Source organism: Natator depressus, chromosome 18, assembly GCF_965152275.1.
Source record: "Natator depressus isolate rNatDep1 chromosome 18, rNatDep2.hap1, whole genome shotgun sequence".
Classification (NCBI taxonomy): domain Eukaryota; kingdom Metazoa; phylum Chordata; order Testudines; family Cheloniidae; genus Natator; species Natator depressus.
In genome coordinates, this window is record NC_134251.1 from 2,257,105 (window position 1) to 2,284,496 (window position 27,392).

Consider the following 27,392-nt stretch of genomic DNA (forward strand, 5'->3'; position numbering starts at 1 on the left):
CCACATCCGGCCCACGGGACCCTCCTGCCCAGCCCCTGAGCTCCTGGCTGGGGAGGCTAGCCCCTGGCCCCTCCCCCACTGCTTTCCACCTCCCCCGCAGTCTCAGCGTGCCGCTGTTGCAAAGTTACCTGGTGCTCTGGGCAGCGCGGCTATAGCGCCACCAGCCACCGGCGCTCCAGGCAGCGCGGTAAGGGGGCAGAGGGCAGGGCGGTTGGATAGAGGGCAGGGGAGTTTGGGGGTGTGGTCAGGGGTCGGGGCGGTCAGAGGGCCAGGAACAGGGGGGTTGGATGGGGCAGGGGTCCCGGAGGGGGGGCAGTCAGGAATGAGGGAGGGTGGATGGGGCGGCAGGGGGCAGTCAAGGGTGGGGAGTCCGAGGGTGGTCAGGGAGCAGGGGGTGGTGGATGGGGCAGGAGTCCCGGGGGGGGGGATGGGGCAGGAGTCCTGGGGGAGCCATCGGGGGCAAGAAGTGGGGGGGGTTGGATAGGAGGCAGGGGCTGGGCCACCCCTGGCTGTTTGCGGAGACACAGCCTCCCCTAACCAGCCCTCCATACAATTTTGGAAATCCGATGTGGCCCTCAGGCCAAAAAGTTTGTCCGCCCCTGACCTAGAAGATAATAAGGTGATAAGAGTCCACATGGATTTGTCAAGAACAAATGATGTCAAACCAACTTAATATCCTTCTTTGACGTGGTAACAAGCCTTGTGATGGGGGGAAGCAGTAGATGTGATTTATCTCAACTTTAGTACAGCTTTTGATACTGTCTCATATAACCTTTGGAGAAGCAAACTAGGGAAATATAGCCCAGATGAACCTACTATAAGGTGGGTGCACAACTGGTTGGAAAATTGTACTCAGAGAGTAGTTATCAACGGCTCACAGTCAAGCTGGAAGGGCATAATGAGTGGGGCCCCACAGGGATCCGTCCTGGGTCTGGTTCTATGCAATATCTTTATATATGATTTGAATAATGGCACAGAGGATATACTTGTAAAGTTTGTGGATGATACCAAGCTGGGTGGGGTTGTAAGCATAGGCGCTGACTCCGTGAAAAATTGGTGAGTGCTCTGCACCCACCGGCAGCCAAGCTTCCCCCCCACCTCCGCCTCCTCCCCTGAGAGTGCCGTGTCCCCACTTCTCCTCCCAGCACTTGCTGCCGCAAAACAGCTGTTTTGTGGTTTTACAAGCTCTGGGAGGGATGGGGGAGGAGCGGGAACACGGCGCGCTCAGGGGAGGAGGTGGGGCCGGGGTGGGGATTTGGGGAAGAGGTTGGAATAGGGGTGGGAAGGGGTGGGGGAGGGCCGGGGGCAGGGCCGGGCGCAGAGGGGGGTCGAGCACTCTCCCACGCCAGTAGGAGTCGGCGCCTATGGTTGTAAGCACTTTAGAGGACAGAATTAGAATTCAAAGTGATCCTGACAAACTGGAGAAATGGTCTGAAATAAATAGGATAAATAAAAATTCAATAAGGACAGATGCAAAGTACTCCACTTAGGAAGGAATAATCAGTTGCACAAATACAAAATGGACAATGGCTGTCTAGGAAGGAGTACTGCAGAAAAGGACTGGAGGTTACAGTGGGTTACAAACTAAATCTGAGTCAACAAAAGTAAAGGACAATGTACTACTGTTGCGCAAAAAAAAAAAGCAAACATCAAACATCATTCTGGGATGTATTAGCAGGAGCGTTGTAAGCAAGACATGAGAAATAATGCTTTCACTCAGGACTGATAAGGCCTCAACTGGAGTACTGTGTTCAGTTTGGGGCACCACACTTTGGGAAAGATGTGGACAAACTGGAGAAAGTCCAGAGGAGAGCAACAAAAATGATTAAAGGTGCAGAGAAAACATGACCTATGAGGAAAGATTGAAAAAACTGGGTTTGTTTAGTTTGGAGAAGAGAAGACTAACGGGGGGGACATGATACCAGTCTTCAAATACCTAAAAGGTTGTTATAAAGAGGAGGGTGATAAATTGTTCTCCTTATCCACTGAAGATAGGAGAAGTAGTAATGGGCTTAAATTGCAGCAAGGGAGATATAGGTTAGACGTTAGAGAAAATTTCCTAGCAGTAAGGATAGTTAATCGCTGGAACAAATTACTTAGGTTGTGGAAGCTCCGTTACTGGGGTTTTTTAGGAACAGGTTAGACAAACACCTGTCAGGGATGATCTAGATAATGCCTAGTCCTGCCTCAGTGCCGGGGACTGGTCTAGATGACCTAGCACGGTCCCTTCCAGTCCTACATTGCTATGATTCTAGGATTTACAGTCTAACAGGGTCTTCTTTAGCCTTACACTGAGATTCTGGCAGGTTTGTTCTTACAAAGGTAATATTCGATCCCTGAACTCCTCACTTGCCTGAGGAAGGGATTGCTGGACTGGAGCGCTGGGTGGGGAACTGGAGTAGTAGAAATGTGATGGAAAATATCCATTGCATAGTGATCAATAGCCATATTGTAAAGGCGATTTAAAAATCTTTTGACAAAATAAAATGCCCCATGGATTAGAACATTCTGTAGCAAGTGGTAGCTGAGCGGATACTCAGAATGGGGTTCTAATAATATTTTGTGCTTATCCAGCACTTTTTAATTAATTCTGGATGCCCAACTCCATGCTCAGCCCACTATCCCACAGCTGGAGCTGTGAGCATGCTGAGAACCTGAGACAGACACTGAAAATGCTCCAACAAGCAAACGGAAACCTACCTTTCTCTCTGCCACAGTGAAGTGCATATAATTACTTTGGTCAGAGTCTTTCCCAAAGGAATTCTTTAAACCTTATAAAATAAATTAACGCCACCCTGCCTGCTCCATGCCCATCCACCCCCAAAGAATGTCCCTCTGATAACTACCCCATGTGGACAGTAAGCAGTGCACCCATGAACAGTAACAAAGCAGCCTACAGAGGAAAGAACCCATTTGGAAGCATGTGGCTGCAGATGGGCACAGAATTTTGCTCCTTTGAAGATAATTTGCTGTGATTCTTAACTTTCTGGCTTAGCACCTGCTTCTGTAGTAGCTAGCACATTTTTTGCACTAGACAAATACTAAATAACAAAGCCAATACAATGCTCATGAATAACAGTGCACAGATATTGCAGTGATGGAAATGTAGAGAGAGAGATAAACTGATTCAGTCTGTGGCCCCAATCCTATAAGGAACTGCACTGGGGGGGGGGGGGCGGGGGCTGTGCCCATGTGAAGCATAAATTAAAGTGGATGGGGCTTTGCATGGGCTTGTGGGTTTGCTTGCCAGGAGTGACTTTGCAGAACCAGGACCCAACTCTCTATCCAACTTCCCAAGCAGGTTCTAATGAAGAACTGTGCAGGGAAAATTACTTTTAAAATTTATGCAAATTACTTTGACTATATCTTTCCAAACAGTAAGAGAAGCTGGGACAGTGCCAGGAAGGGCATCTTTCATCAGGACTAAAATGGGCAGCATTTTCTCATTTTTCAAATAGAGCTGGGGAATAGGGGGCAGGACACCTGGGTTCTATTCCCAACATTGTCACTGACTCCCTGTGGAGAAAATGCTTCAGTGCCTCATTTTCCCCATCTGAAAAATGGGGATAAGAATGATTATTTTAGGTACTAGCAGTGGACCAGGCCCCCACTCTGCTAGTGCTGTAGGACAGTCACAAAGAGTGTCTCAGAGTAGCAGCCGTGTTAGTCCCATTCGCAGAAAGAACAGGGCTGTGTTCACAAAGAGCGTGTTCACTTCCCCTCTTTGGTGAAGCACTTTACGCGCTGCGGAGAAGAGGGGCTATTGTCATGCCAAGTGAACTGTTCTCATGGTGCATCAGGAGACGACATGGAGAACCGTGTACAATCCTGGCTTCCCAAGACTCTGGGCGAGGTGACAGATCAGCGCTCCGCTGTGCTCAGCTTTGGCTCTAGGGCCAGGAAGGGAAACACTGGGCAACTTTTTTTTTGGGGGGGGGGGGGAATAATCAAGGAGAGTCAAGAGACTGGGAGGGGGAGCCAAGCCCGGCCTTCACAGCCCTGCAAACTCTGCCGGGGCACTGCTCGGCTGCAGCCCCCCGTCTCCCCCGCTCCTCTCGCACGCAGCAGCAGCAGCTCCCCCCCCCCCCGTTTTCTTTTCCAAAGGCTCCCTCCCCCATCTCTTACTAGAATATTGTGTCTGCCCATTTTTGGGAGCTCTCTGCCAGACTCCGGAAGGAGGGATGGGGGGGGGAGAGGAGGCTCCCAGACACCAGCAGAGAGGGAGGAGGAGAAGAACCCCCCGAAACCTCCCTCCCAAAGGGGGTCCGTGCACTTCCGACCGCCGCGGCTGGAGCTGCGCGGCTCTGGTGCTTGCAGAACCCAGAAGTGAACGGCAGGCGACCCGGAAGGTTTGAACTGAGCCTTTCAGACACAGCCAAGCCAGAAAGACCATCCCAAGCGCGGCTCGGGGGCGGGGGGCGGGCGGGGGACGGGGGTTCTTTTTTTATGTCTGTTTGCCAAAAACCAAAACAAAATCCAAAAAACCTGCAGTTAAGGCAAACCAAGGTCTGTATGCAACAACCCTCCCCCCAGGAGAGCCGTGGTGGCGGGGGTGGGGGCTCCCTGCTAAGAAAGGAGCATGGAGGGGGAGCCGCAAAGAGGGGGGGGATTTTTTTAAGATGGGGTCGCAAGAAAAAGTTGCATGTCGCTCTTGGTCTCCTTTGCAAACTGCAATCGCATGTCAGTCTCCGGCGAGCGCTGCTGGGCTCGGGCTCCGGCTGCTGGAGTCCGGCGAGAGGAGGGCTTGAGGGGCTTTTCCCCCTCTCTCTCCCTTTTTTTTTTTAATCTGATGCATGCATTTGATCCCGATGAGTGTCGGCTGCGTGGGGGGCTCTGTCTTTTCAGTGCCCCCCCCGCACTAAAGCCTGGGCGGGTTGAGAAGGAGGAGGAAGAGAGGAAGCTAAAGGGGGGAGCTCATTTTCTTCCTTGCAGACGGATCGCTGGCTGGATTGCAATTCGCCAAGGGAGCATGATTGTTGGTATAGGAAGTGTCTGCTTTTTTTTTTTTTTTTTTTTTTTTTTTTTTTTTTAAAGCCGGGTTATTCAAAAAACCCCTTTGGTGCAATTCTCCGGTAAACAATGATTCATGGGGCTTAATGCAAATAGACGGATTGCAAATGGAGCTTTCCCTTTGCACTTTGCAGCTGCCTGATTGTTTTTGAGTGGCCAAGCCTCAGATTTCTGTCTTTTTTTGCAGATCTGCAGAATATGGCGTCCCTGTCCTGTTTTAAAAATAAGCCAGGCTGCCATTTTTGTTTTTCTTTTGTCTGAAAATTTTAATAAAACTGTCTGAGAATGTGGGAGAGGCAGCTGAAAGGCAAAAGGGGCACCTAAAGGGGTGTTTTTTTCTTTGCTTTGCGTTTTTGTGTTGTTGCAAAGATCTTCGCTTGCACGGGGGGGGATACAATGTAATTGGATTTTTAAAAAAGGAAACAGTCAAACATTTCTGTGGAAGGGGGCTTAAGATTTAAAGTTAACTTATGCAAAAGTTTTTTTAAACAGCCTTTTAAAAACAAAAACGCAGTGAAAAACCCTGCTCTGTATTTTCTCTTTCTCCCTTTGGATTATTTAATGGAAAAGTTAATTGAATTTGAATGTAGCTTTTTTTAAAAAACAGATTGTTGTGAATGTTGCGTGTTGGTTAAAAGGGATTCAGTTTTTGGGGGGTGGTAATGAAAAAGTGTTTGTTTTTTTAATTTCGGTGGAAAGCAATATTCTAAGCGGAATGTTTAACCAGGAATATTTTGCAATTGCACTTTAGCAGGAATGTAGTGTTTTCAGAGTGTGGAATCTGCAGTTTTAGAAACTGACACAATTTTTCGTGCCGTTGTCTAGAGAGGTCTGTGCATATGTGAACATGTATTTAGCGTGTGCTATGTGCATCGTGTGTACATGCACTTACTATAATACATACCTAATTTTAAGTGCATGTTGGATTGTACATACAGCCTGTTCTAGAATATTTAAAAGGGAGTCAGACTAAGAGAAGTATTCGAGGATATAAATTATTTATTTTTAGACAAGCTGCTCATTCAGAAGTATTGTACCAAGTGTAGTCAAGAGCACACATCCTTCTTATATGGTATTGTAATCTTGCACTTTTATTTGCTGCCCGTCTTGGAAAAGTGAAGGACAATTTCTCAGCTGCCTGTTTGAGCTGTTCTGTTACTCTTGCTCTGTGACTGATAGCAGATGGGTCAGCTTAAACTAAAGTCACATTTTGGGGAAGAGGCAAAAGTTTTTTAAATTCTGATTTAGAAGATTGGAGGGGGGGCGGATGAAATCTGGCCCCAGCCCTACGGCTGGTTCTGCTTTTGTCCAAATATTCCTTAATAGTTTAGTCCAGTCCTGTTCCTGGGATAACTCCTCTGACTTCTGTGGAGCTACGACAGGGAGAAATTTGGCCCTTCGTTTATTTTCTCTAAAGAGAATGTGGCATTCCCATGGATGTGTTAGTTTGAAGGCAGTATCTGTTGTCCCCAGGTGTGTCTTTCTGGGCTCATTTCGGGGGTGTTTTCTGTGTATTTGGGATGTGTGTATTGGGGTGTGTGTGAAGTTGTCCTCCTTGTCCCCTATAGAACAACACCTTGCGCGCAACATCTGTGCTCTGCTATCTCTGGAGATGGACAGATGTCAGGGGAAGCACCGACAGTACATACAGAGGTGGGCGCACTGAGTTATGCTCAATGACAGATTTCTGTGTGTCTTAGTAACCCACCAAAGTGCATGAAGCTGTTCAAAAGTAGGGCTGTGACAAATCAGACCCCATGTCCATGCTGGAGATCTTCCCAAGCCGCCCACATGTGGACCTTGGTGAATGTCCATTGAGGGCTTCCTGCTGATTGCTGGATCCAGCCCCTCTAGGAATCCTTTTCATTGTAAGTCTGTGGATTGTTCAAATCTTGATCCCAAAACAGTCTGAAAAAACTATTTGGAATGAAACAAAACTCCTTCCTCAACAGCAGAAGTACATCAAACTGCAAGTTAGCCATCAGCACATCTAAACATTACCCACAAGTGCATGTGTGTATAATGTCTGTCTGTCTGTCACAGAGCTGGGAATCGGTGGATGTTGGTTCTAGTCCCAGTTCTGCTACCAACTTCCTGTGGGACCTGGGCAAGTCATTTAACTTCTCTGGACCTCAGTTTCCCCATGTGTAAGACTGGTACAGTGCTACTTGTCTCTTTGTAAAGCGCCTCGAGCTCTCTGGATGAAAAGGGCCTCTACAAGTGCTAAGTGGTGGTGGTGTTATCTATGCACTGTGCAGCTGTGGAAAACTACCATGCTGCATCTACACACCCTGTTGCTAGATAACATGGCATTGTAACTTCACCCACTGTCCTGATTTCTGCTGTGTCAGCAGTGAGCATTGGGAATTTGATGTGTCCAAAAGACGCTTTCCTAATTAGCACAAAAACTCTGCGTGCAGGGAAGTTTTTGTGGTGATGCAAATTGCTAACGAGGCCTGGTGCCCAGAGCTAGACACTAACGTGGTGTGGACTTCTTAGATGGCTTTGTTGTTGTAATGTTCAGGGCTTAGGCAGGAGTTCTGCCTTGTCAGGAGTGTGATAGAAATGCCTGTGTGTGTGTTAACTTTCCGGGGAGCACCCGAGGGGAGAGAACAGGGCTGAACTGGAGGGTTTGCTTTGGCAGAGAGGGCGCTGTAATGAAGATTTCCCTTTGGCCTGTGCACTCTGATTCCACTAAGCGTTTACACTTCCTTGTTGATGTGGGGTGGTGGTGTTATTTATTTCTATTACAGTAGCACAGAAATAGTAACACCTTGAGTGTGATACACCCTTGCTCTGCCATTCTGCTCCAGTAGTGTTTTACACCCATGTTGTATTATAAATAAATAAATATATAAATCGTAACTCACCGGGGAGCAGCTTTGCTGATAGTAGTGGTAGAAGCACTAGTGTAGACAGGGCTCAGGTGTTTTTAGCGGCTTATTGTCTGACCTTGACGGTATGGTGTTAGCCAACCTTACCCTGTTCGTACCAGTGCTTCTGCTGTTGCCAGTGGAGATACACCAGTAGTAAATGGTGCTGCAGCCAGAGGGAATCGGTGTGAGGGCTGGGATTAGGACCCAGTAGTTCTTGGATCCCTGCTTTGTGATCTGCTATTCTGGAGTGGAAATGCACAGCATTCCAGTAACATCTCTCCTGGGATAAGTCACTTTCATTCTATAAATCTTCCCCGGTGTGGACTGGGCCTCCACCGGAGCTTGTTGGTGCCATGCACTGAACTTGTTCGGGGACATGCAAGTCTGACTTTGGGGTCTAGAGCAGAGGCGCCAGACCTCAGGAGCTGGGCAATGCTCTGAGCTTTGTGGCTTTGCTTTTATTTTAGTCTGATACTCTTGATGGGGCCTGCTGGTGTCTCAGGTTCCCCTCAGTGGCTGCTGAGTCTTGTGGCTATTGCAGGTCACCCCTGCCAGTCTTGCTTTGTCTGCTGGTAGTTAGGCCTCTGCTTTCTCCTAACTATTCACCATCTGTTGGAAGCCTCCTGCTGCCAACCCCAATGCTTTGACACTGGCAAATTCAACCCAGAGCGTAATGTGGCAGGTAAATGGATTTTAAACACAAAACCTTGCCATTCAGTTCTCTTGCGCTCTGAGCCTCTGCATTAGAAACCCTGCAGCTGCGCCAGCTCTGAGGATGGGTTTCAGAGTAGCAGCCGTGTTAGTCTGTATTCGCAAAAAGAAAAGGAGGACTTGTGGCACCTTAGAGACTAACAAATTTATTTGAGCATAAGCTTTCGTGAGCTACAGCTCACTTCATCGGATGCCATCCGATGCATCCGATGAAGTGAGCTGTAGCTCACAAAAGCTTATGCTCAAATAAATTGGTTAGTGTCTAAGGTGTCACAAGTCCTCCTTTTCTTTTAGCTCTGAGGATGGTAGCCCTGAACTGTGCTCTTTGCCTGTGTGCCTCCATAGCTCTGCTAACTAACCAGCTTCAACCTCTGGCTGCAGATTTTCCCCATCTTTCAAATGCATCTGAAGCAAATACAGGAATCGTGCTGCATGCATTTTCCCGGGCCTTGATTTTCCTAATAAACAGTGTGGGCAGAGACCTGGCCATTTCACCCTGTGCTGGATAGTCACATTTTCCCAGTGCTGGCTCTGACACAATTTTCCATATACACGTTGTAAGGGAGGCCATTCGCCTCAATTGTACCTTATTGTCTCATGTCCCCTTTGCTCCTCGGTATGTGTGTTTGTTTTCTCTCCTTACAAACTGTGAGGGCAGAAGAACTGGGGCAGACAGGGTGGGAGGGGGTCTGGTCACTCCCACGTTGTAAGATTCACAAGTCTTTCTGGAGATCACTGGGAGCCAGTCTTCTGCACAGCATGTGTTCCATGTGGTTTGTGGTGGAGGCATTCCTGTATTACAGGAAGCCAGATTCAGGATCAGGGCCCTGTTGCGCTAGGCTCCCTCAGCCAAAGCGGGAAGGATTGGTTCGTGCCCAAGAGGGCGCTCTTAGTTTCTGTGATTTGCGAGGTGTGCACATGGAGAGGGCAACTCTTCTAAAGCTCTGGAAATAGAGGTGTCCTTGCTGGTGCGAACCAGGGTTAACACAACCATCAGCGATGGGGGTAGCGTGGGCAGTGCTGTGCAAGCTCTGCCAGCGTCCTTCAGTCCTGATCTGCAGCGTCCACAGCTGTCCCAGCCTGGGCGCCTCACACCACCCCGAGAATGTGGGCCTCTGCCTGCCAAAGGGGAGCTGGAGCATGGCCTGGCGATGAGGGGGCCAGCCTGAGGCTTGAGAGACAGGAGTTTGATTCCTGGCACTGCCACAGACTCCCTGTGTGGTCTTGAGCCTCTGTGCCTACGTTCCCCTCTGTTCAGCGGGGCGGGTGATATTAGCCTGGCCCTGCCTCACAGGGGGTGTGAGAACAAATCCACTAACACTTGTGAGGTGCTCAGAGACTACAGTGATGGGGGGCCATGGGAGTGCCCAAGACCGACAAAATCACTGCCTTGTCCTAGTCCTGATGGGCCACCTACAGCAGGTGAGTTTTCTCGCTAGCCTGTGTTTGTGCTGTGGCTATTAGGGTTGTGTCAGCCTCCAGTCTAGTCTGTGATCCCCCCAAGAGCTGCCTTGTGTGTGTTTGTTTTTAAAAACTCTCCCCAGAGGTGCTGGAGAGGTCTGGCATGGGCTTGAGGAGCCAGTATGCTGGCAGCAGGCTCACGTACGTGCTCAAGGCGGCACAAGGAGATGGCTCCAGCTTTGGGGCTTTCCTGATCGTGTATGGTACACTGGTGGTGGTGGCCTCCAGAAGTAGGGGAGGAGTGGGTGCATGGGTGACAGGGCCCCTTACCCCTTGTAGGGGAGCTGCTGAAGACCTCTACATTGCCAGGGGGCTGGGAATGCACCCAGCTGTCAGGGAGGAGGTGGGCGCATGAGAGGGGGAGGGAGTTTGTTTTGGGGCTTTTATTGGTTTTGATCAGGAGAGGAAATGGGAATGAAAACACCTTCAGGGGGCAGAAACACAGGGCTTAATTTGGTTCCATCTTCGGTGGAATTCTTCTGGTGCAGGATCCCCACGACTGCTTCTTCCGAAAAGTAAGATCTTGAGGCTGGGTTTTTAGGCTTGTTCTCCCGGGTTTTCTGGCTGGGATTTTGTTTTTGGTTTTGGGGTTGTTTTTTTTTGCTTTCGTGGCTGTTATTCTTTCTGGTGTCTCTGCCTTGGTATAAATTCCTTCTGCACGGGAGAAGTAGGGTTGGTGTGTATGTAGGAAGAGGACCTCTCGTGTGATTTCACAGCCATTGCCGTAGAGAGCCACATGGTGTCTCCTCATCAGCTGCTTTCGGGAGGCCACGAGTTCCCATTGCAGAAAGGGCTTCCCAGTGCCAAGGCCACCATAGCTGAAGGCTAATTTGGGAAGGCCAGTTCACTCCCAAGGTGAACCATTCCTCCCTGTGCCTGTTCGCAAGGATCGTACAGCCTTGTTGAATGCTGGCTGCCAAAATCGTGGTGCTCTGGGAAAAATTAAAACTCTGATATAAATCCCTTTCAGGAGAGTAAGCCAATTCTCCCTCCACTCCCCATCCCACTCACTTCTGCCTGGGGCTGAGCTCTGAATGGGGGAAGGGGGGAGGAGAGTGATATTCAGCCCATTCTTCCTGGGGTTCCCCCAGTGCTTTACATGGAGTGAAGAGCTGAAGCCCCACAATGAGGTAAGGTCACAATCGTTATCCCCATTTTACCAGTGGCGAAAATGAGGCACAGAGCAGGACAGTGACTTGCCAATGGTTGCGCAGTGAGTCAGTGGGAGAGCTGGGAATGGAACCTAGGAGTCCTGATATCTAGTCCTCTGTCGTAACCACTGGATCAGTGTCTTCTTGGGTAGGGTGAGAACTTGCGGAGGGTGTGAGTGGTGTGGGGAGAGAGAAGGGACTGAGCTGATGGATGGAGTGCAGAGAAAAGGCTGCAAGAAATGTGTTGGCAGTGCTGGGGGGGGGCACCTGCTTTGGGGTATTGGTAGGCATGGCTCTGGCTGGGGTCTGGTCACGGGAGCCCAGTGCTGCTGTGGAGAGGGCTGGGGCGGTAGCCTGCTTGTGACCACTTGTTTGTGGTATTCCTACTGACTTCCGGGGCTTTTCCTCGCCCTGCTGTGCCCACAGCAGGGAACAAACAGGAGCATTTTGGGGAGCTGATGAGTGGTGCTTTGGAACCGGTGCTTTGGGCATGTGGCATTTGAATGAGCATGATCTGCTGTCAGTGAGTTAGCCCAGTTCCGAGTCCCAGAGAGAAGCTGGATCAGTGCTTGTTCAGGCCGGGCATCTCAACATCTCCACGGAAATGGGACTACAGATCCCATTCCCCCATCCCTACGTTTTACATCCTCCCTTCTTTCCCTGGACTGGCTGTGGCCTGGGGTTGCTGCTCACTAGCAATTCAGTCGGTGGCTCACCCCTTTCTCAGTGCTCTGGTGTGGACTCCGGAGCGCTGTGCCACAGGAAATCACGTTGGTTTCTCTGAGTCCGTGCTGATGAGCTCCTGCATGGTGCTCAGGGATGCTCTGTTGACACAGCCTGCCATGCAAAAGACAGCCCCAAGTTCTGACTCCTTCTGGCTGTTAAAGATCCCATGGCACTTTCCCCAGGAGTGGTGTGTTTAGTCCAGGTGTCCTGGCCAGACTGCAGCTGGGGATAGTTTCTCCCTGCCTCCCTAGATCCCCCTGCAGATTAAAACAGATATAGGCTCTTCCTTCCTTGCCCCCTACTGTTGCGTAGGGCTACTGGGTGCTGTTAATCAGCTGCCACATTCCACCCCAGAGGTGGCTGGATGGGTCAGTGGTACTGGTGTCTCAGCCTCTACTGCTGTGATGACTCCACTAGTCAGGAGCATACGCAGCCATGTGCTGCCTTGCAGTTTCCATGAAAAGAATCTCTTGTTTCTTTTTATTTCAGCAAAGACGAGACACAGGGGGCTGCAAAAGTAGAGGAGTCCCCGATAGAAGTGTAGCTTGTGTTAACGGCAGTGGTAGGAATTGGTGAAGGCTAGTGTGCTTCTGGGACTGGGGCTTTTGCCCGCCTGCGCCAGGAGGGATCGTCCACCTCCGCCAGCCTGGAGCATCATCTACACGTCTCCCCAGGCAGCTGCGGCCACCTGGCTTCTGAGGCCAGCCTGTGAGTACTGAAACGCGAGTGCACATAACGTCTTCCCTTTGTGGGGCCATGACAGGTCCCTCTGCTGCAGCTGCCTTCTGAACCCCTTACCAGGGCTCCATCCCCTCCCCTTCCCTCCCCTGGGGCTGTGTAGATCCCCTTGTGCCAGCTGCTTTCCACACTCTCTTGCCTTGGGGCTTCTATTCACACCACTGCCCTGGGGCTGCAACAGGTCCCCTCTGCTGCAGCTGCCTTATCTGAACTCCCCTCCCACCCTGGATCCATGACTTCCACCCAGACTCCATAGCCTGGGGCCACCACGGGTCCTCTCTTATGCCCTGCCTGCAAACCATGCTCCTAACTCCGGGCCCTATCAGTGCTGTTTTCCACGCCCCTTTTCCCCCTGCTACCCAGAATGCTTCCAAACTCCCTGTGGCTACCCTAGGTTCCCTCTCCCCAGCTGTTGCCCTGTCCTGAGGGGCTGGTTTTCTGCAGTGCTCTGTCTGTTATCTACCTCCCAGTCACTGAGTGAAGACCTGGAAGCAGATCTGTGTCCTTGCCCCCCTGGGTGTCTGGGTGAGGCATAGGGAGGCGAGATCTCCCATGCCCACCTGTGCCAGGCCTGGGGCAAGTATCCATGCTATCTGGACTTCGGGGCTTGAATGCCTCTTTATCCAGCGATTCCTACTGGCCCCCTGCTTTAGGAGCATCCTGCCCCCAGTTTGCCCTCTGTGCTCAGCAGAAAAGATCAGCCTCTGTCTCTAAGGAGCAATGCTGTCCCCTTGTGATGGGGCCGCTCCCTCCACGGGCTAGAGCGTGCAGTCTCCAGCCCCAGCATGAGCTCTGCTCTCTGCAGGGGCAGCCACATCCCCCCACACTGCAGCTTGCTTCCCTCCCCCAGGCCTGGCTCTCAGGAGCCCCTTCCCCTGCATCCTGAAGGCTGCCACGGAGAGTGCCGGCCTTGCCCGTGGCTCCTGTCTGGGAGCATTTCACAGGCAGCGAGGACTCCAGGGCCCCTCCCCCTGTGTGTAGGGAGGGGCAGGAGCTGAGCTCATAGATGAGCCGCTCAGGAGCCATGGGTGAGGGACAGCTCAGGTGTCCCTGGAACCCAGGAATCCCCTGTGGGCAGTTCCCCATGTGGCTCTCTTCTGTCCTGGCTGTGGCTTCCATGAGGCTAGTGCCCTGCACTGCTCCCACTCTGGAGGATCCTGGGGCAGCCGACAGCCAGCAACCCCGGAAAAAGAACTGCTTGGCACCAGCTTCGGCCTTTCCAGCAGCAGGGCTGTTTCCTTCTGTGCCCGGCTCGTCCAGCCCGCTCAGCAGATGCAGGGTGCGGGCGGGAGGATGGCTCGGGGTTGGGACTCCAGTTGGGAGCGAGGAGGCGAGAGCCAGGGTCCTACAGGGTGCACTGAGGTCTCAGCAGTGCTGTGTCTGCCTTGAGAATAGGCAGGGTGAGGAGCTGATCCCGTCGTGGGTGGAAGCTCGCATGCCTGTCCATGCCTCGCTATGCATACCTAAGTGTGTGCATGCCTGTGTCTGCTTTGTGTGTGTGCGTGACCCTGCCTGACTCTGAGCGCATCCCTGTGAGCGTGCGTCTCTCTGCCTGTCTCTGCGTGCCTAATGGCCTGGGCTTACTTCCTGCCTCCCGCTCCCCTACGTGTGTTGTAGACGGAGGGTGCGTGGCACTGGGCGCTGGCCGTGCCAGGCATTTGGGGCTCTCTTGTGGAAAGACGCTGCCTTGGCCCATCTCTCCTGACTGCCAGTGGCAGGGGTGGCTTTTCAGAGCAGTCGGGTGGCTGGGGAGCCCTACCTGAGTGGTGCGGCCAGTGGCGGTGCTGGGTGTGGGCGAGAGAGGCCGAGGGAGCGCTGTGAGCTGCAGCATCTCCCGCCGGCCTGGGAGAGGTATCTCCTGCAGTGCTTCCCACCCTTTATCATTTCCATTTTAATGGCTTTTTTTGCTGTGTGTCAGCTTCCATTTTTCATATTTAGCTGGAAATATAGAGAGGGAATTCATATATCTTCCATCTGTTTTATTTACCTCTAGACCCTCCCCCCCCCCACACATATACATCTCCCTCCCCCCCAAATCTAAGCTGAGCCTTAGTCTTTTCAGCCTGTGGCGGGAGGGAGGGCAATCCCATCTGTTCTAAATGAAATACTGTAAAATAGAGCTGGGACAGAAATCGATTGCTTGACATTGTTGTTCTGTTTTGATGATTCTTCTCGGCAGGTTTGTAGATCTCCAAACATTACAGGTTTGGCCATCGTAGCAGCAGCATTATTAAAGAGACCTCCCCCCCCCCCCCCCCTTCTGGGGTCAGGCCCATACAGCAACCCTTCTGGAGGGTCTTTCTCTGTTTGCAAAGGCTGTGTCTTCCTTTCTGTGGATTTTTTTTTTTAAATTGCATTTTAATCTTAAAAAGAAAAAAAGCTTCCAGCAACCGCAATGTTTACAACCAACCCTACAATAATAAAAGCCAGTCTATGCAGCCTGGAGCTCACTGGTTACCCCATGATAACATACTGGTGTGCTCATTACCAGCTGTCTTGAGAGATCCTGCAAAGCCAAGCCAGTTTTTTGCAGCTTGACTCCTCCGAGCCACCCTACAGAAATAGATCAGTGGAGGTGGGGAAGCAGGTATTGGTGATGGAGACAAGTTTCCATGTCAGGCTTGTGCGGCAGGTATTGTATGGCGGTGGGAGTATGGGAGTATGCAATTCAGAGCCACTCCTGTAGTGTAAGCCTTTCCATTCTGACGAGTTGATGCTGTCCTCGGACATTCACTCTCTGCCCAACGGTGATTTTTATTGTGGTTGAAAGTTTGGGCAAAAATGGTTCAGCTGTTTCTGAGTCATGGAAAAATTATACAATTTCAGCCTTGTTTTTAAGAGGCTGTAACGATGTTTATTTCTGAACAGTGTTGGCACATCAGCAGGTTGGGACTGAAAAATGAAATTCGACTGGGGGAGAGTTCCTAGGTCTGACTCGGCCTTTCAGAGGTGTGATGAAAATCCATTTTGATTTGGTTCAATTGTAAAGCATTGAAAATACACATGACATGTGAGTGGCAATTTTTTAATAACAAGAGTTGTCTTCTCTTGGCCCTGTGCATTGCAAAGCGGAGTGAACGCTCTTGGAAGGTGCGGATGGAATAAGGCAGCACCATGTGAACATGTGCTGAATGAAATGCAGCTCGTATTTGTATTACGGTGCCACCCAGAGGCAGCAATTGAGATCTAACCCTGTTGTGCTAGGTGCTGCATAAAGTACATGGAGGTCTTGGCTCCCATGAGTTTATGGTCCATACAGGCAAAGGAGAGAGGAAGGAGTATTATTCCCATTGTGTACATGGGGAATGAAAGCACAAAACCCTGATTCAGCAAAGAATTTAAACTCGTGTTTAAAGCGAAGCCAAAGAGATTGAAGGCTTGATCCTGTGCTCATTGAACTCACTGGGAAAGCTCCCATTGACTTCAATGGATCAGGGTCTAAGTGACTTTGCCAAGGTCATTCAGTCTGTGGCAGAGCCAGAAATTGTGCCCAGGTGTTTGGAGTCCTAGGTTAGTGCTTTAAGCAAGATCGTCCTCTTTTTGAATTGTGCCACGATTCTCAGAATGTAAATGTCCTTAGAGGGTGAATGCACATCTTGTGCTAAGCAGAATCACCTGCTGCTCACTCACAAATCCTTCCACACTGTAGACTTCTTTGGGTGGGTGGGATCGGGGCAGGAGGGTCCTTTGGGGGCTGAGATCTAGGAAATTGACTGAATGAAAATCTATTCAGGGGATGTTAAGATTGTAAAGTGAGGGCTCAGCAGTCAGGAAATGTCATTGTAAAGATTGTCCCTGCTCCCGTAACTCTGCCCATCATGGTATAGGCTTTAATTGCATAACCACATGCTGGTAATTCCTCAGGAGCCCTGCACAGGGAATAAGACAGGACATGTAAGGAATGAAGCATGGGGGGGCTAGTGGTTCTGTGCCTTATTTTGGGGCAAATTCTGTGTGACAATATGGAGTCAAGTTAGTGAAGCTAAATGTTGGTATAACTGGGAGTGCATCGGGCCCTCCGCAGACAGGGTGAGCAATGTGTTTGGGGTCTGGCGAGGTATTCATCAACTGTGCCATTCGGTGCTCTCCTTCCCTGCTGACCGCCGAACGGTGATGTTGTCTTTCTGCCTGAAATACAGCATAGACCATTTCAGCTCCTGATACGCCTTTCTGAAAAGTCATGCCCAGGGATTGAAAAATGTACGCCAATGAACCCAAAGGCTGAGGGTATGTCTGCACTGCAATTGGGGATGTGAATGCAGCATGTATAGGCGTACCCAAACCAGCTTTCATCTAGCTCACGGGAGTCCCAATAGCAGTGAAGCTGTGACAGCGTGGGACCCTGGGTACCTTCCCAGGCAGCCAGCCTCTGCTGTCAGTACCCACGCTAGCTAGATCAGGTCTGTCTGCATGTGCTGCAATGACCCCTCTGATTGCTGAATCTATTAGCCATGGTGAAAAGCACCTGTGAGACCACGCCCCTGCAACCTAAGGGCAGGTCTTCACTACCCCCCCCCCATGGGCGGGTAGTGATCGATCGATCGGGGATCGATTTATCGCGTCTCGTCTAGACGCGATAAATCGATCCCTGAACACGCTCCCCCGCGACTCCGGAACTCCAGCTTGCGAGAGGCAGCAGCGGTCGACTCGCCGCCGTCCTCACAGCTGAACCTAGTCGACCTACGCTGAACTTCGCGTAGCTGAAGTTGCGTCTCTTAGGTCATCCCTCCCCATAGTGTAGACCAGGGCTAAAGGAACAAGGGTCTATCCCACAACTTCCCTTGCATGAGCTGTCCCATCGAAGTAAATGGGGCTAACTCACGTAATTAGTTGCTCTGGTGCACAGGTGTTTGCAGAATCGGGCCTTGGGATAGCTGTGCATTGAGCTATAAGAGTGGCCATCAGCTCCCTGTTTAATAATTCCTGTTACAAAGCATAACTCCTGGGAGGGCGGGTTGAACAGTTGACCGATGTGTTCCCAATACAGGGGATGAGTGATGTCATCGATGTGCTGATGAGCTGCAGAGCTGATGGAATCCCTGTTTTGCCAAGTAGATTATTTGCTAATAACAGTGCAATTAGCTGAGTAATATACGAGAGCGCTGCTGGGCCATCCCCCTGTCCTTTGTCCCTTGCACCTTTGTTCCCCTTCTGGCTTCACTCCATTCTCTCCTGTGGAGTATCTTCCAGTGGTGCCCTCAGGGTCTCTGCTTTTCCATCTCTCTCCCGCTGCTCCCTTATGGGCCAGTTTCTTAGAGCCCTGACCAGGTGTGCCCAGAGCAGCGAGGCACTGGCTCCTATTGTGTGGCCGCTGGGTACTCTCTGCTTGCCCATTGTATATTACACTGGCTGCCCGTGCCCCCAGGGGGACAATGTGGAAACTGGAGATTGCCAGGGGTGTAGGGAAATTGTAACTGGGCTACCTCTCCTTCGGCTACGTCTCCTGCCTGGAGCCAAGGAGCGGGGTTGGCATAGGAAAGGCTGTGCAGCCTTCGTGAAACTCAGGATCTGCTCCCTTGTTTCCCTCTCTGCCTTTTCCCTTCTCTACATTGTACATGTTCTCGCCTCCCTTAGCGGTAATTTTACTTGCTTGTGTTATGGTTGCGTCTAGCGGCCCAGTTGGGATCAGGTCTCATTGTGCTGGATGCTGAACAGAGACAGGGTACATTGGAGTTACCAGTCTGGATCAAACCAGGGGTCCACCTAGCCCAAGAGCCTGGCTCTGAGAGTGGCCAGCACCAGCTGCTTCAGAGGAAAGACACACTGCAGTCGCAGCTATGGAGTAACCTGCCCCCAGGGGAAGCTTCCTCCTGCCCCCCAGTAGCTCATGCCCCAAGGAAGGAGTGTTTGTATCCCTTCCAAAGCATCTTTTAGTATTTATGGTTTTAACTCTGATTGTCCTTTTATCCCTATGAATGTCTAATCCCTTTCTGAATCCTTGTAAGCAACTGACCTTGACAATATCTTGTAGCAGTGAGTTCCATGGGCTAATTGTGTTGGCAAATATAGGACATGGTCCCAGCCCCACAGCGCTCAAGTTACGACAAGTCAAACAAGTGGGCTAAACAATAGTGGAGCAGAGTGATTATGGTCACTTAGCCCCTGCTAGGGAGCAAGATGAGACCCAGTTCATTTTTTTAAAAGTCTCTTTTTTTTTCCTCCCACGCCCACTGTTTCTCTGCTGTTCTTCTCCTGTCTGATTTATCCTGCCTGTCTTTCCCTCCCACTCTCATGCCCACTTATGCAGAGGGCTGGGAAATTTTACCAGACACCCAGTAGCCACAGGATTAACCTGCCACCCTCCTGCTCCAGGCCCTTTTAGCTGTTGTGAGGATAGGGTGGTGGCTTAGGGCAGGTAGTATAATGTCTACCTGTCTCTAGTACTCCTTGCACTTCCCAAGCAGAGTGAAATTGACCTGATTTTTGTCAGTTTCACAGCTGCCCAAGCTGCCTGCCCACTTCTGAATAGCAGCATGGAAACTGCAGCTTTGGTTAGCTTGCACTGAGCTGTAACTTGGCAGAGTTCTGAGCAACTGTAGAGGCCCTGGTGCTATCTGTCCAGGGCCATCATTAGGGGTCCTAGGCCCTTAGGCTGTCCTTGGGGCCCTACGCAGTATTATTAAACTGATGCCCTATGTACCACTGAAGGTGGTCCCCAGCCGGCGGCACTGACCCCAGCATGTCAAGTGGGCACAGCCACCACCCCACCTGCGGACCCCCAGAATCCCCCCCCATTGCTGACACACATCAGCGGTGGCTCAAGGTAGGCTTCACGCTGTCACATGGGGGCTGCATCTTGCCGGAGCCCATGGGCCTCCTGCAGCCCCTAGCCACTCCTGGCTCACCACAAGCATTTTGACAGGAAGTACCAAGCAGTAATAACAACAATAATACAAGTGTGTGTGTGTGCGTGTGACAGAGTATGTGTATGTGTGTGTAAGAAAGAGCCAGTGCGTGTGATAGAGACAGAGTGAGAGACTGTGTGTGTGTGTGTGACTGTGTTGGGGGACTGTGTGACAATCTGTGTTTGGGGATTGTGGGAGGCAGAATGTATGTGTGTGTGAGAGAGACAGTGTGTGTTAGGGAAGTGTGAGAGACAGCGCACTGTCACTTTAACCCCCCCCTTCTCCCTTCCCCACTCGGCCCAGCTCTTTCCACCCCCACTCACAGGGAAGTTTTTCTCCTCCTGTCCTGGCCCTGGGCTGTCCCCACCAGAGACCAAATGGGGCAGGCAGGGTCCAGGGAGGGCCTCTGCTTTGGCAGCAGTGGGCCGTGCTGCTCTGGGCTCCCCGGGGCTGGGGCAGCAGAGCCAGAGGCTGGAGCCCTCAGCTGGCCGGCTGAGGAGCGAGTGAAGGGGGCGTTGGGGTGGGGAAGAAAGAAGCCCGCCAACCCAGTGCGGGGGGAGGGGCTGGAGAAGAGAAGAGTCCAGCCACAGCGAGCGAGGGGAATGGTGCCCCAAATTTTCCGGTGCCCTATGCAGCTGTGTATGCCTGAGGATGGCCCTGTGTCTGTGTCATAAATATAAAGGGAAGGGTAAACACCTTTAAAATCCCTCCTGGCCAGAGGAAAAATCCTTTCACCTGTAAAGGGTTAAGAAGCTAGGATAACCTCGCTGGCACCTGACCAAAATGACCAATGAGGAGACAAGATACTTTCAAAGCTGGAGTGGGGGAGAAACAAAGGTTCTCTCTGTCTGTGTGTTTTTTGCCAGGAACAGAAAAGGAATGGAGTCTTAGAACTTAGTAAGTAATCTAGCTAGATATGCGTTAGATTTTATTTTGTTTAAATGGCTGATAAAATAAGCTGTGCTGAATGGAATGTATATTCCTGCTTTTGTATCTTTTTGTAACTTAAGGTTTTGCCTGGAGGGATTCTCTATGTTTTGAATCTGATTACCCTGCAAGGTGTTTACCATCCTGATTTTACAGAGGTGATTCTTTTACTTTTTCTTCAATTAAAATTCTTCTTTTAAGAACCTGATTGCTTTTTTATCGTTCTTAAGATCCAAGGGTTTGGGTCTGTGTTCACCTATGCAAATGAGTGAGGATTTTTATCAAGCCTTCCCCAGGAAAGGGGGTGTAGGGTTTGGGAGGATTTGAGGGGGGGAAAGACGTTTCCAAGCGGGCTCTTTCCCTGTTATATATTTGTTAGATGCTTGGTGGTGGCAGCAATAAAGTCCAAGGGCAAAAGGTAAAATAGTTTGTACCTTGGGGAAGTTTTAACCTAAGCTGGTAAAAATAAGCTTAGGGGGTTTTTCATGCAGGTCCCCACATCTGTACCCTAAAGTTCAGAGTGGGGAAGGAACCTTGACAGTCTGTCTGCAGACTCAGGCAGACATGGCTGGATTGGTTGTATTTGGTTCAAAGTTGGCAGACTTTCTTCACAGCCACAAAGAGTAATTTTGGTAATGGAATCTGAAGTTCTGCAGCAGTTTATCGTATTGCCTGGGAAAATTTCTGACTCAGTATGTCTAAGCATCTGAAAACACTGTGTGTGTGTGTTGGGGGGTGTTTGTCTTAGTAATTTTTAGCTGTTGCCTGGCCAACAAGCAAACATTATAGTTATGAGTAGGCCTGGTTCTGTGATCCTGGTCTGAAAGCAATTCCTGTTGCATTGTTGAGAATCACTTGATAAGCTCAGGCCCAGTGGGGCAAATACACTGGTGTTAGCTCAGAGTAGCGCCATTGAAATCAGAGCCAGGATCTGGCCCAGAAAGACTGATTCCCCCTTGTGGGGCCCGATACCTGCAGCCCCCGGTGGCCCTGGGGGGAAGCTGAGCAGACCCTGCAGACATGCATTCAGCACTGTGTGAAGCAGCGCACAGGGCTTGGTACGGGCTCTGCACTCGGGATTGCAGGGCTGGGCCTACACATGTTGCCAGGTTTGCAGATGTTCTTAGTGTTAGGAAAAGTGCCTCTGAAGCCCTGAGCAACCACAGCTGCTACTGCCTTCTGCGCTAGAAGCTCAGGACTGTTGATATTTCGGCAGTAGCAGGGCTGGACCCTTGGGCTCCAGTGTGTCATAGAATATCAGGGTTGGAAGGGACTTCAGGAGGTCATCTAGTCCAACCCCTTGCCCAAAGGGGGACCAATCCCCAATTTTTACCCCAGATCCCTAAATGGCCCCCTCAAGGATTGAACTCACAACTCTGGGTTTAGTAGGCCAATGCTCAAACCACTGAGCTATCCCTCCCTCACTCTGTGGGTGCTCAGCAGATCCAGGACCGAGAGCATAAAGCAAAAGGAAGGGCATAATCTGGGGCAGAGCGTTTACAGCTGCAGAGTTCGCCCGGGGTGTGTAGGGATAGTGATGTTCTGTGGGGCCAGGTAGCTGGACTGTGGTCTAGCCCTGAGTGGCTGGGATGTGAGAGTGCCTGGAACTGCTCTTTCCTGGAGGAGTCAGGTTTGGCTCTTTGGTGGATCTTTGCTGGCTGGTTCAGGTGGGGCTGGAGGTGGGGTGTCAGGTGAGGTGAGACCCTCCAGTTCCATGATGGCGCAAGCACCAATGATGGAGGAGGCTGATTTAAGGCAGCCCAAAGGGGATGTAACAGGGGTAAGATGGGAACCAAGCAAAGGGACATGGGGCCGGGGGGCTACTGGGAAAAGCTTCCCAACCATCTGCCCAAGAGAGGGGCTGCGAGTCCCATCCCTTGAGTAATTTCAAGCTGATCTGGAGAGAGCCTTAAGAGTAGGCTGTAGGGGCAACTCTGCTCTACCCCCTACCCCTGAAGGAGAAGGGATCCCAGCAGTGGGTTTCATCTTCAGCCGCTCGGTGGGGTGTGTCTTTGGCAGGGTTTGGCTGCTGCGGTGCTGGTACGGCAGCACTGGGCATTTGTTTTCCCCTCTGGATTCCAATCCCTGCTTCTGCCAGGGTGGAGAGATGAGGGGTGGGGAGAGATTAGCCTGCTGCCGTGCAAGGGGTTCGCAGGTGTATTGGGGCCCCCAGGAGTGGCCAGTGGGTGGAGTGGGACCTAGAGAGAAGTGGTGGGCAACCAGAGAGAGATTTCCCAACCCAGGAGATGTGAGCCAGGTGAAGGGCAGTGACCGATGGACTCAGTCCCTGCCCCAATGAGCTGGAGAGGAAAACTGAAGGGGGCTCTGGCCAGCTGACATACATAATGAAGCCCAAAGCTTCTCCCTTTGCACTGCCCCTAAAGGACGAGTACAGCAGGCCCTAGAAAACTCCCAGGCCTTGTTGGGTGGAGCTGGGATAGCCCTTGGCACGTCATCTACAAATCAATATTGTGTGAGGTCAGAGGTGGTGAGACGTGCCAGCACTAGAGACTGCAGCTCTCTGTCCACACGCTTCCCTGGCATCCAGCCCATGTACCTCAACCTGAATGGATCACGAGGCAGTTTGGTTCTTGTATGTTTCACTCATGGGGGATTTTGCACAGCACAGCTGCAGTCTGGGTAGTAGCCCTAGTAAATCTCTCATCTTTTTGATTGACTCGGGGGACACCCAAAGCTTGCATAAAAATCAGATTTGTGAAACTGGTGGGCGGTGCAGTGACTTGCTGCTGAGCTGATGGCTAGGAGGGTAGTTCCTGAAATGGGCTTTCCCTTGGTTCTGAGTTGTAGGATCCAGGGAAGGGATAGTCTAGTAACCCTGACAGCTGCCAGGGACAGGACAAGCAGGCCCTGTGATAGCTCCCCCATAGAAAGCTCAGCCAACGCATCTCCATCCTGATCTGCAGCACCCCTGCTATTCCAGTCCCACACACATAAGGCTCCCCTGGTGTGCCTCAGTTCTAACGGGCAGGACCCCCTAGATGTCCCGCTTTGAGCCCCACATGGTGAGTCACTGGCCCTCAAGCCTGCCTTGCAGGCCCCCAGCTACAGAGGTCCTGGGCCTTTGCAGCACACAGGTGACTCATTTCATGGCATTGTATGCAGCTGTAGGCTTGGAGGATGCAGACAGATGTTCCATACTGACCTTCTGAGACCCACCAAATTCATTTCCTGGGTGATTGCCTCACAGGGGTTTAATAGTCACCCTGTCCTCCTCAGCTGCCCCTAGCCTGGTTTGTGAGTGTCGGGGAGGGGGGGCCTTGCTTGCTGGCTGGCAGCTGCTGGGTTTGCTGGGGTGCCTGTGGCCCAAACAGCACCAGGCAGTGAAATGAGGTTCTCAGCAGGCTACTGGCTCGGTGTGCTGGGTCCTGGGGAAGAATGCAGGATGTGAAGCAGACAGGCTGCTACCCTTGGCAGGTAGGAGCCAGTTGGCATGGTTTGAAAGGAGGCCAGAGAGTGCAGGAAACTCACAGCCCAAGACACACCCCAAGCTGAGGGGGCTTGGAGCAGTGGGGAGGGGGAAGTAGAGTGGAGGGAGGGGTGCATGGCAGTGGGGGGGAAGGAGTGCAGGGCAATGGGGGGAGGAGCACAGTGGGGGAAGGGTGCAGCACTGGGGGGGGGGTGCAGGGCAGCGTGGGGAGGAGCACCGTGGGGGGAGAGGGTGCTGGGCGGGGAGAGGAGCACAGTGGGGAGAGGGGGTGCAGGGCAGTGCGGGGAGGGGGTGCAGGGCAGTGGGGAGGAGCATGGTGGGGGAAGAGGGTGCAGGGCAGTGGGGGGAGGAGCACAGTGTGGGGAGGGGGTGCAGGGTGGGGGGAGGAGCACATGGTGCAGAGCAGTGCAAAGGGGAGAGGAGCGGGGAGCACGGTGAGAACCGGGGGGACAGGATGTGGGGCAACACCCAAGGTGAAGGGAGCTTGAGAAGCTTTTCCCATCCTGCTTGGAACGTGGCCCCTTTTCTCTGGGGAGCTGGGGCCCTAGCTGACACTCGCCAGGCATGTGGTGGGTAGGGAGCAGCTGGTTCTGGCATTGGCTCTGGGCACGGCTCGCTGCACTGTACAGGGACTAAGGGGTGAGGACTGCCCAAGCCCTGGAGACTGAACTCCCCCTTCCTGGGTTTCCTGCAGGCCCTGCCCAGGCACTGGGCCGCGGAGGGAGTGGGGACTGTGTCTCCTCACTTCCCGGGTTGGTTTTGCTTGGTGGATGAAGAGCACCAGGCCTGGGCTGAGCTAGGTCCCAGCAGGGCAGGGCCTGTGAGCTCCAGGCTCCGAGCTAGGCCTAGCCTCGTGGCAGACTCTCCAGGGCTGGGCCTGGATGCCTATCAGAGGATGGGGCAGGGGACTCACTCGCTGTTTCTCTCCTGGGGCAATGCTTCCTGCCAGCGCTGTGGGGCTGGTGCCAGACCCAAGCCCAGACATCCTGGCCCAGAGGGGAAGGGAGGGAGCTGCCCAGCGACCACTTTTCATTTTCAGGGTGCACTTTCCTTGCACTGGGATTTCTGTGTCCTGGGATTCCGCAGGGGACTTTTAGGCTGTGGCTCAAACTCTGGCTTTGTCCCTCATGGACCTGCCAGGGCTGGAGAGCTCTCAGGAGGGATTTGCCATTAAACTCCATTGTAACTTGCTGGTCTAGGAGCAGGGCTCATGCCAGGTATAAAACTGTGGGGGAAGGATGGATTGCCTAGTGGTTACAGTACTCGTCCGGCGCTCGGGACCCCTGAGCCCAGTTCCTGGATCAGCCACAAGTTTTCTGTGTGACCTTGGACAAGTCACTTAATCCACTTTGTGCCTTCTCTCCAGATGCAAAACCATGATAACCAAAACCATGATCTGTGGCCTGCATTGTGCAGGAGGTCAAACTAGATGATCATAATGGTCCCTTCTGACCTAAATATCTATGAATCTATAACCCTTCCCTGCCTCCCAGCAGGGTGGTGAAGAGAACATTTGTTTGTGCCTCGGAGTCACCCAACACTATGGGGCTGAGAACATTGGAACTATCGAGGGAGAGGAGCTTTCCAGTGGGACAGAGGAGATGGTTACAGTGTAGCTGGACACCCATAACTGGGTTAAAACCAGAACCAGCCCAACGTGTGTTAGCCCAGTTACAGTGAAGTGGGTAGGGTCCGTCTATACTAATTTTGTATGTTGTAACCAGATCCCTCTGCTTTGGCTATAGTTGTCATGCAGACAGGATCCTAGGGGATGCCCTCTCCCTGCCCTGAGCTGATGGCATTTCAGATTCTCAAACCTGCAAGATTGATGTAAACGTTCAGGGTAAAATCCTGGTTCCATTGAAGTGAGTGGCAAAACTCCCATTAAGTTCAGTGGGCCAGGATTTCACTCTTCAGGTAGTTTTTAGTGTGCGTGTTTCTGTGCTCCCTCTCGGTGGGGGAGTTAGTGAAAATGGATGGGTCTCCGTCACTTTTGTTTCAGTGTCAGTGTTTAGTTGATTTTGCTTTGTGGCTTTCTTGTGCTAGCAGCCTGCAGCAATGCTTGGGTTGCAAGTGCTGCAGGGGGAGCTTTCTTTGCGTCCATTGGAATTTCTGTTCCTTTTTGCAGAGCTATTTCTCTAGGTCTTGGATTCCTTAGCAGCTTGTTCTTACCAAGCTTAAATTATGGGGCTAAACTTGACCTGACAGTTGACCTTTAAATAGGGCTGGTGTGTGCGCCCCAAGAGGCGGTTGGCGGTTTTGCTCTGTGGGATAGTTTGGCCAATACGAAGATGTGTGTTTCATGCAATGAACATGCTAAAGATGCCTTTGCATGTTCCCCGGTGATCCTTGCATCAGTCATGCAGGAGCCTTGCGATTTTGCCAGCCCACATCTGTAGCACAGCTCAGGAGCATGATTAAAACCCCACATGACCAATCTGTGTTTTCAGTCGTGCTGGAGAGGAATGGGTGTAACCATGTTCACAGCATGGTAGAAATAACAGGGCAGAGCAGCCGTGAAGCTGGGCTGGGTAGCAGGAGAGGGGAGAGGGCTGGCTTTGGGTGAGGGGCAGTGCAGGGCTTCTTTGTGCCACAAGGAGAGGCATGTGGCTCGTCACCTGCTCCTCAGGGGAGAGGAGCTGCTGTCCAGCCCTGTTAACCTGGGCTGGTTCCAAGAACCTTTTCTAATCATAGCCCTGACTTCCTGTTTTCCAGAACCTGCGGCCTGGGCTGAGGAGGGACCCAGGGACATTTCAGCTTCCCGTGCTATAGGCCTTCCACTTACTAGGCTTCAGTGGGACGCTCCAGCAGCTGGAGGGGGGCAATTAGATCTGGAGGTTGGTGATGTCCCCCTCTCCCTGGCCCAACCTGGGGGACATTTTCACTCTTTGCTTGTGTGAGAAACCATCATTAAATCAGATAGTATGTCCCCCAGATTTCCCATCTGTGACCCCCTAAAAACAGTGCCCTGCATCTCACTCGGGCTTTGTGCTGCTTCTGTTCTCTGCTTCTCCTCCTCACCTGAGGCAGTCTTGTCATGTTGATTCAGTGCATCCATCCATCCATCCATCCATCTGTTCTCCCCCTTCCCTATATGTGCCACATTTACTCTCTCGCTCATTCTCCATGCGATGTTTGGACAGCAGGCGGCACCCGTGGGTGTTGGAGTGCCCATGTGGTCGCTCTCTGTTGCTGGAGGAAGTCGGCAAAGCCACAGCCGGATGAGCTGTGCAGCATCTGGGGGGGGAGGGCACAGAGGCTGTTACTCCAGCTTTGGCTCCCTGCAGTTGGTGAACAAGCCTTTCTTGGCCACCAGCGTGGGAGTGGATGGGATCCCAGTCCCTCGGGGAAAAGCAGCTCGTGCCCTGCAGGCTGGATCCTGGTCCCGGGGAATGCCTGTTGGTTTGTGGGGAGCAGGCTGGATCCCTGCTAACCTGACCACTTGCAGCAGCAGCAGCATGTAGGCCTGGGCTGGGGGAGGAACACCCCGGTTTAATTG

The 27,392-nt window shown here is 51.8% G+C and overlaps 1 protein-coding gene across 4 annotated transcripts in view; it reads left to right on the forward strand.

Moving 5' to 3' along the window:
* Window positions 1–4,216: 4,216 nt before the first annotated feature.
* Window positions 4,217–27,392, forward strand: part of ZNF362 (zinc finger protein 362) — a 51,021-nt gene continuing 27,845 nt past the window's right edge. The window contains exons 1-3 of one of the 4 annotated variants that reach the window (XM_074934081.1): window positions 4,621–4,979; window positions 6,579–6,663; window positions 12,425–12,643. Coding sequence is in view for 1 of the 4 variants with exons in the window: in XM_074934079.1 (XP_074790180.1) it covers window positions 4,643–4,979; window positions 6,579–6,663 (422 nt within the window). In the remaining 3 variants the exon portion in view is untranslated. Of the gene's footprint in view, window positions 4,350–4,618; window positions 4,980–6,578; window positions 6,664–12,424; window positions 12,644–27,392 lie in introns of those variants that run through there. The other 3 variants (XM_074934079.1, XM_074934083.1, XM_074934082.1) reach the window with 3 other exon arrangements.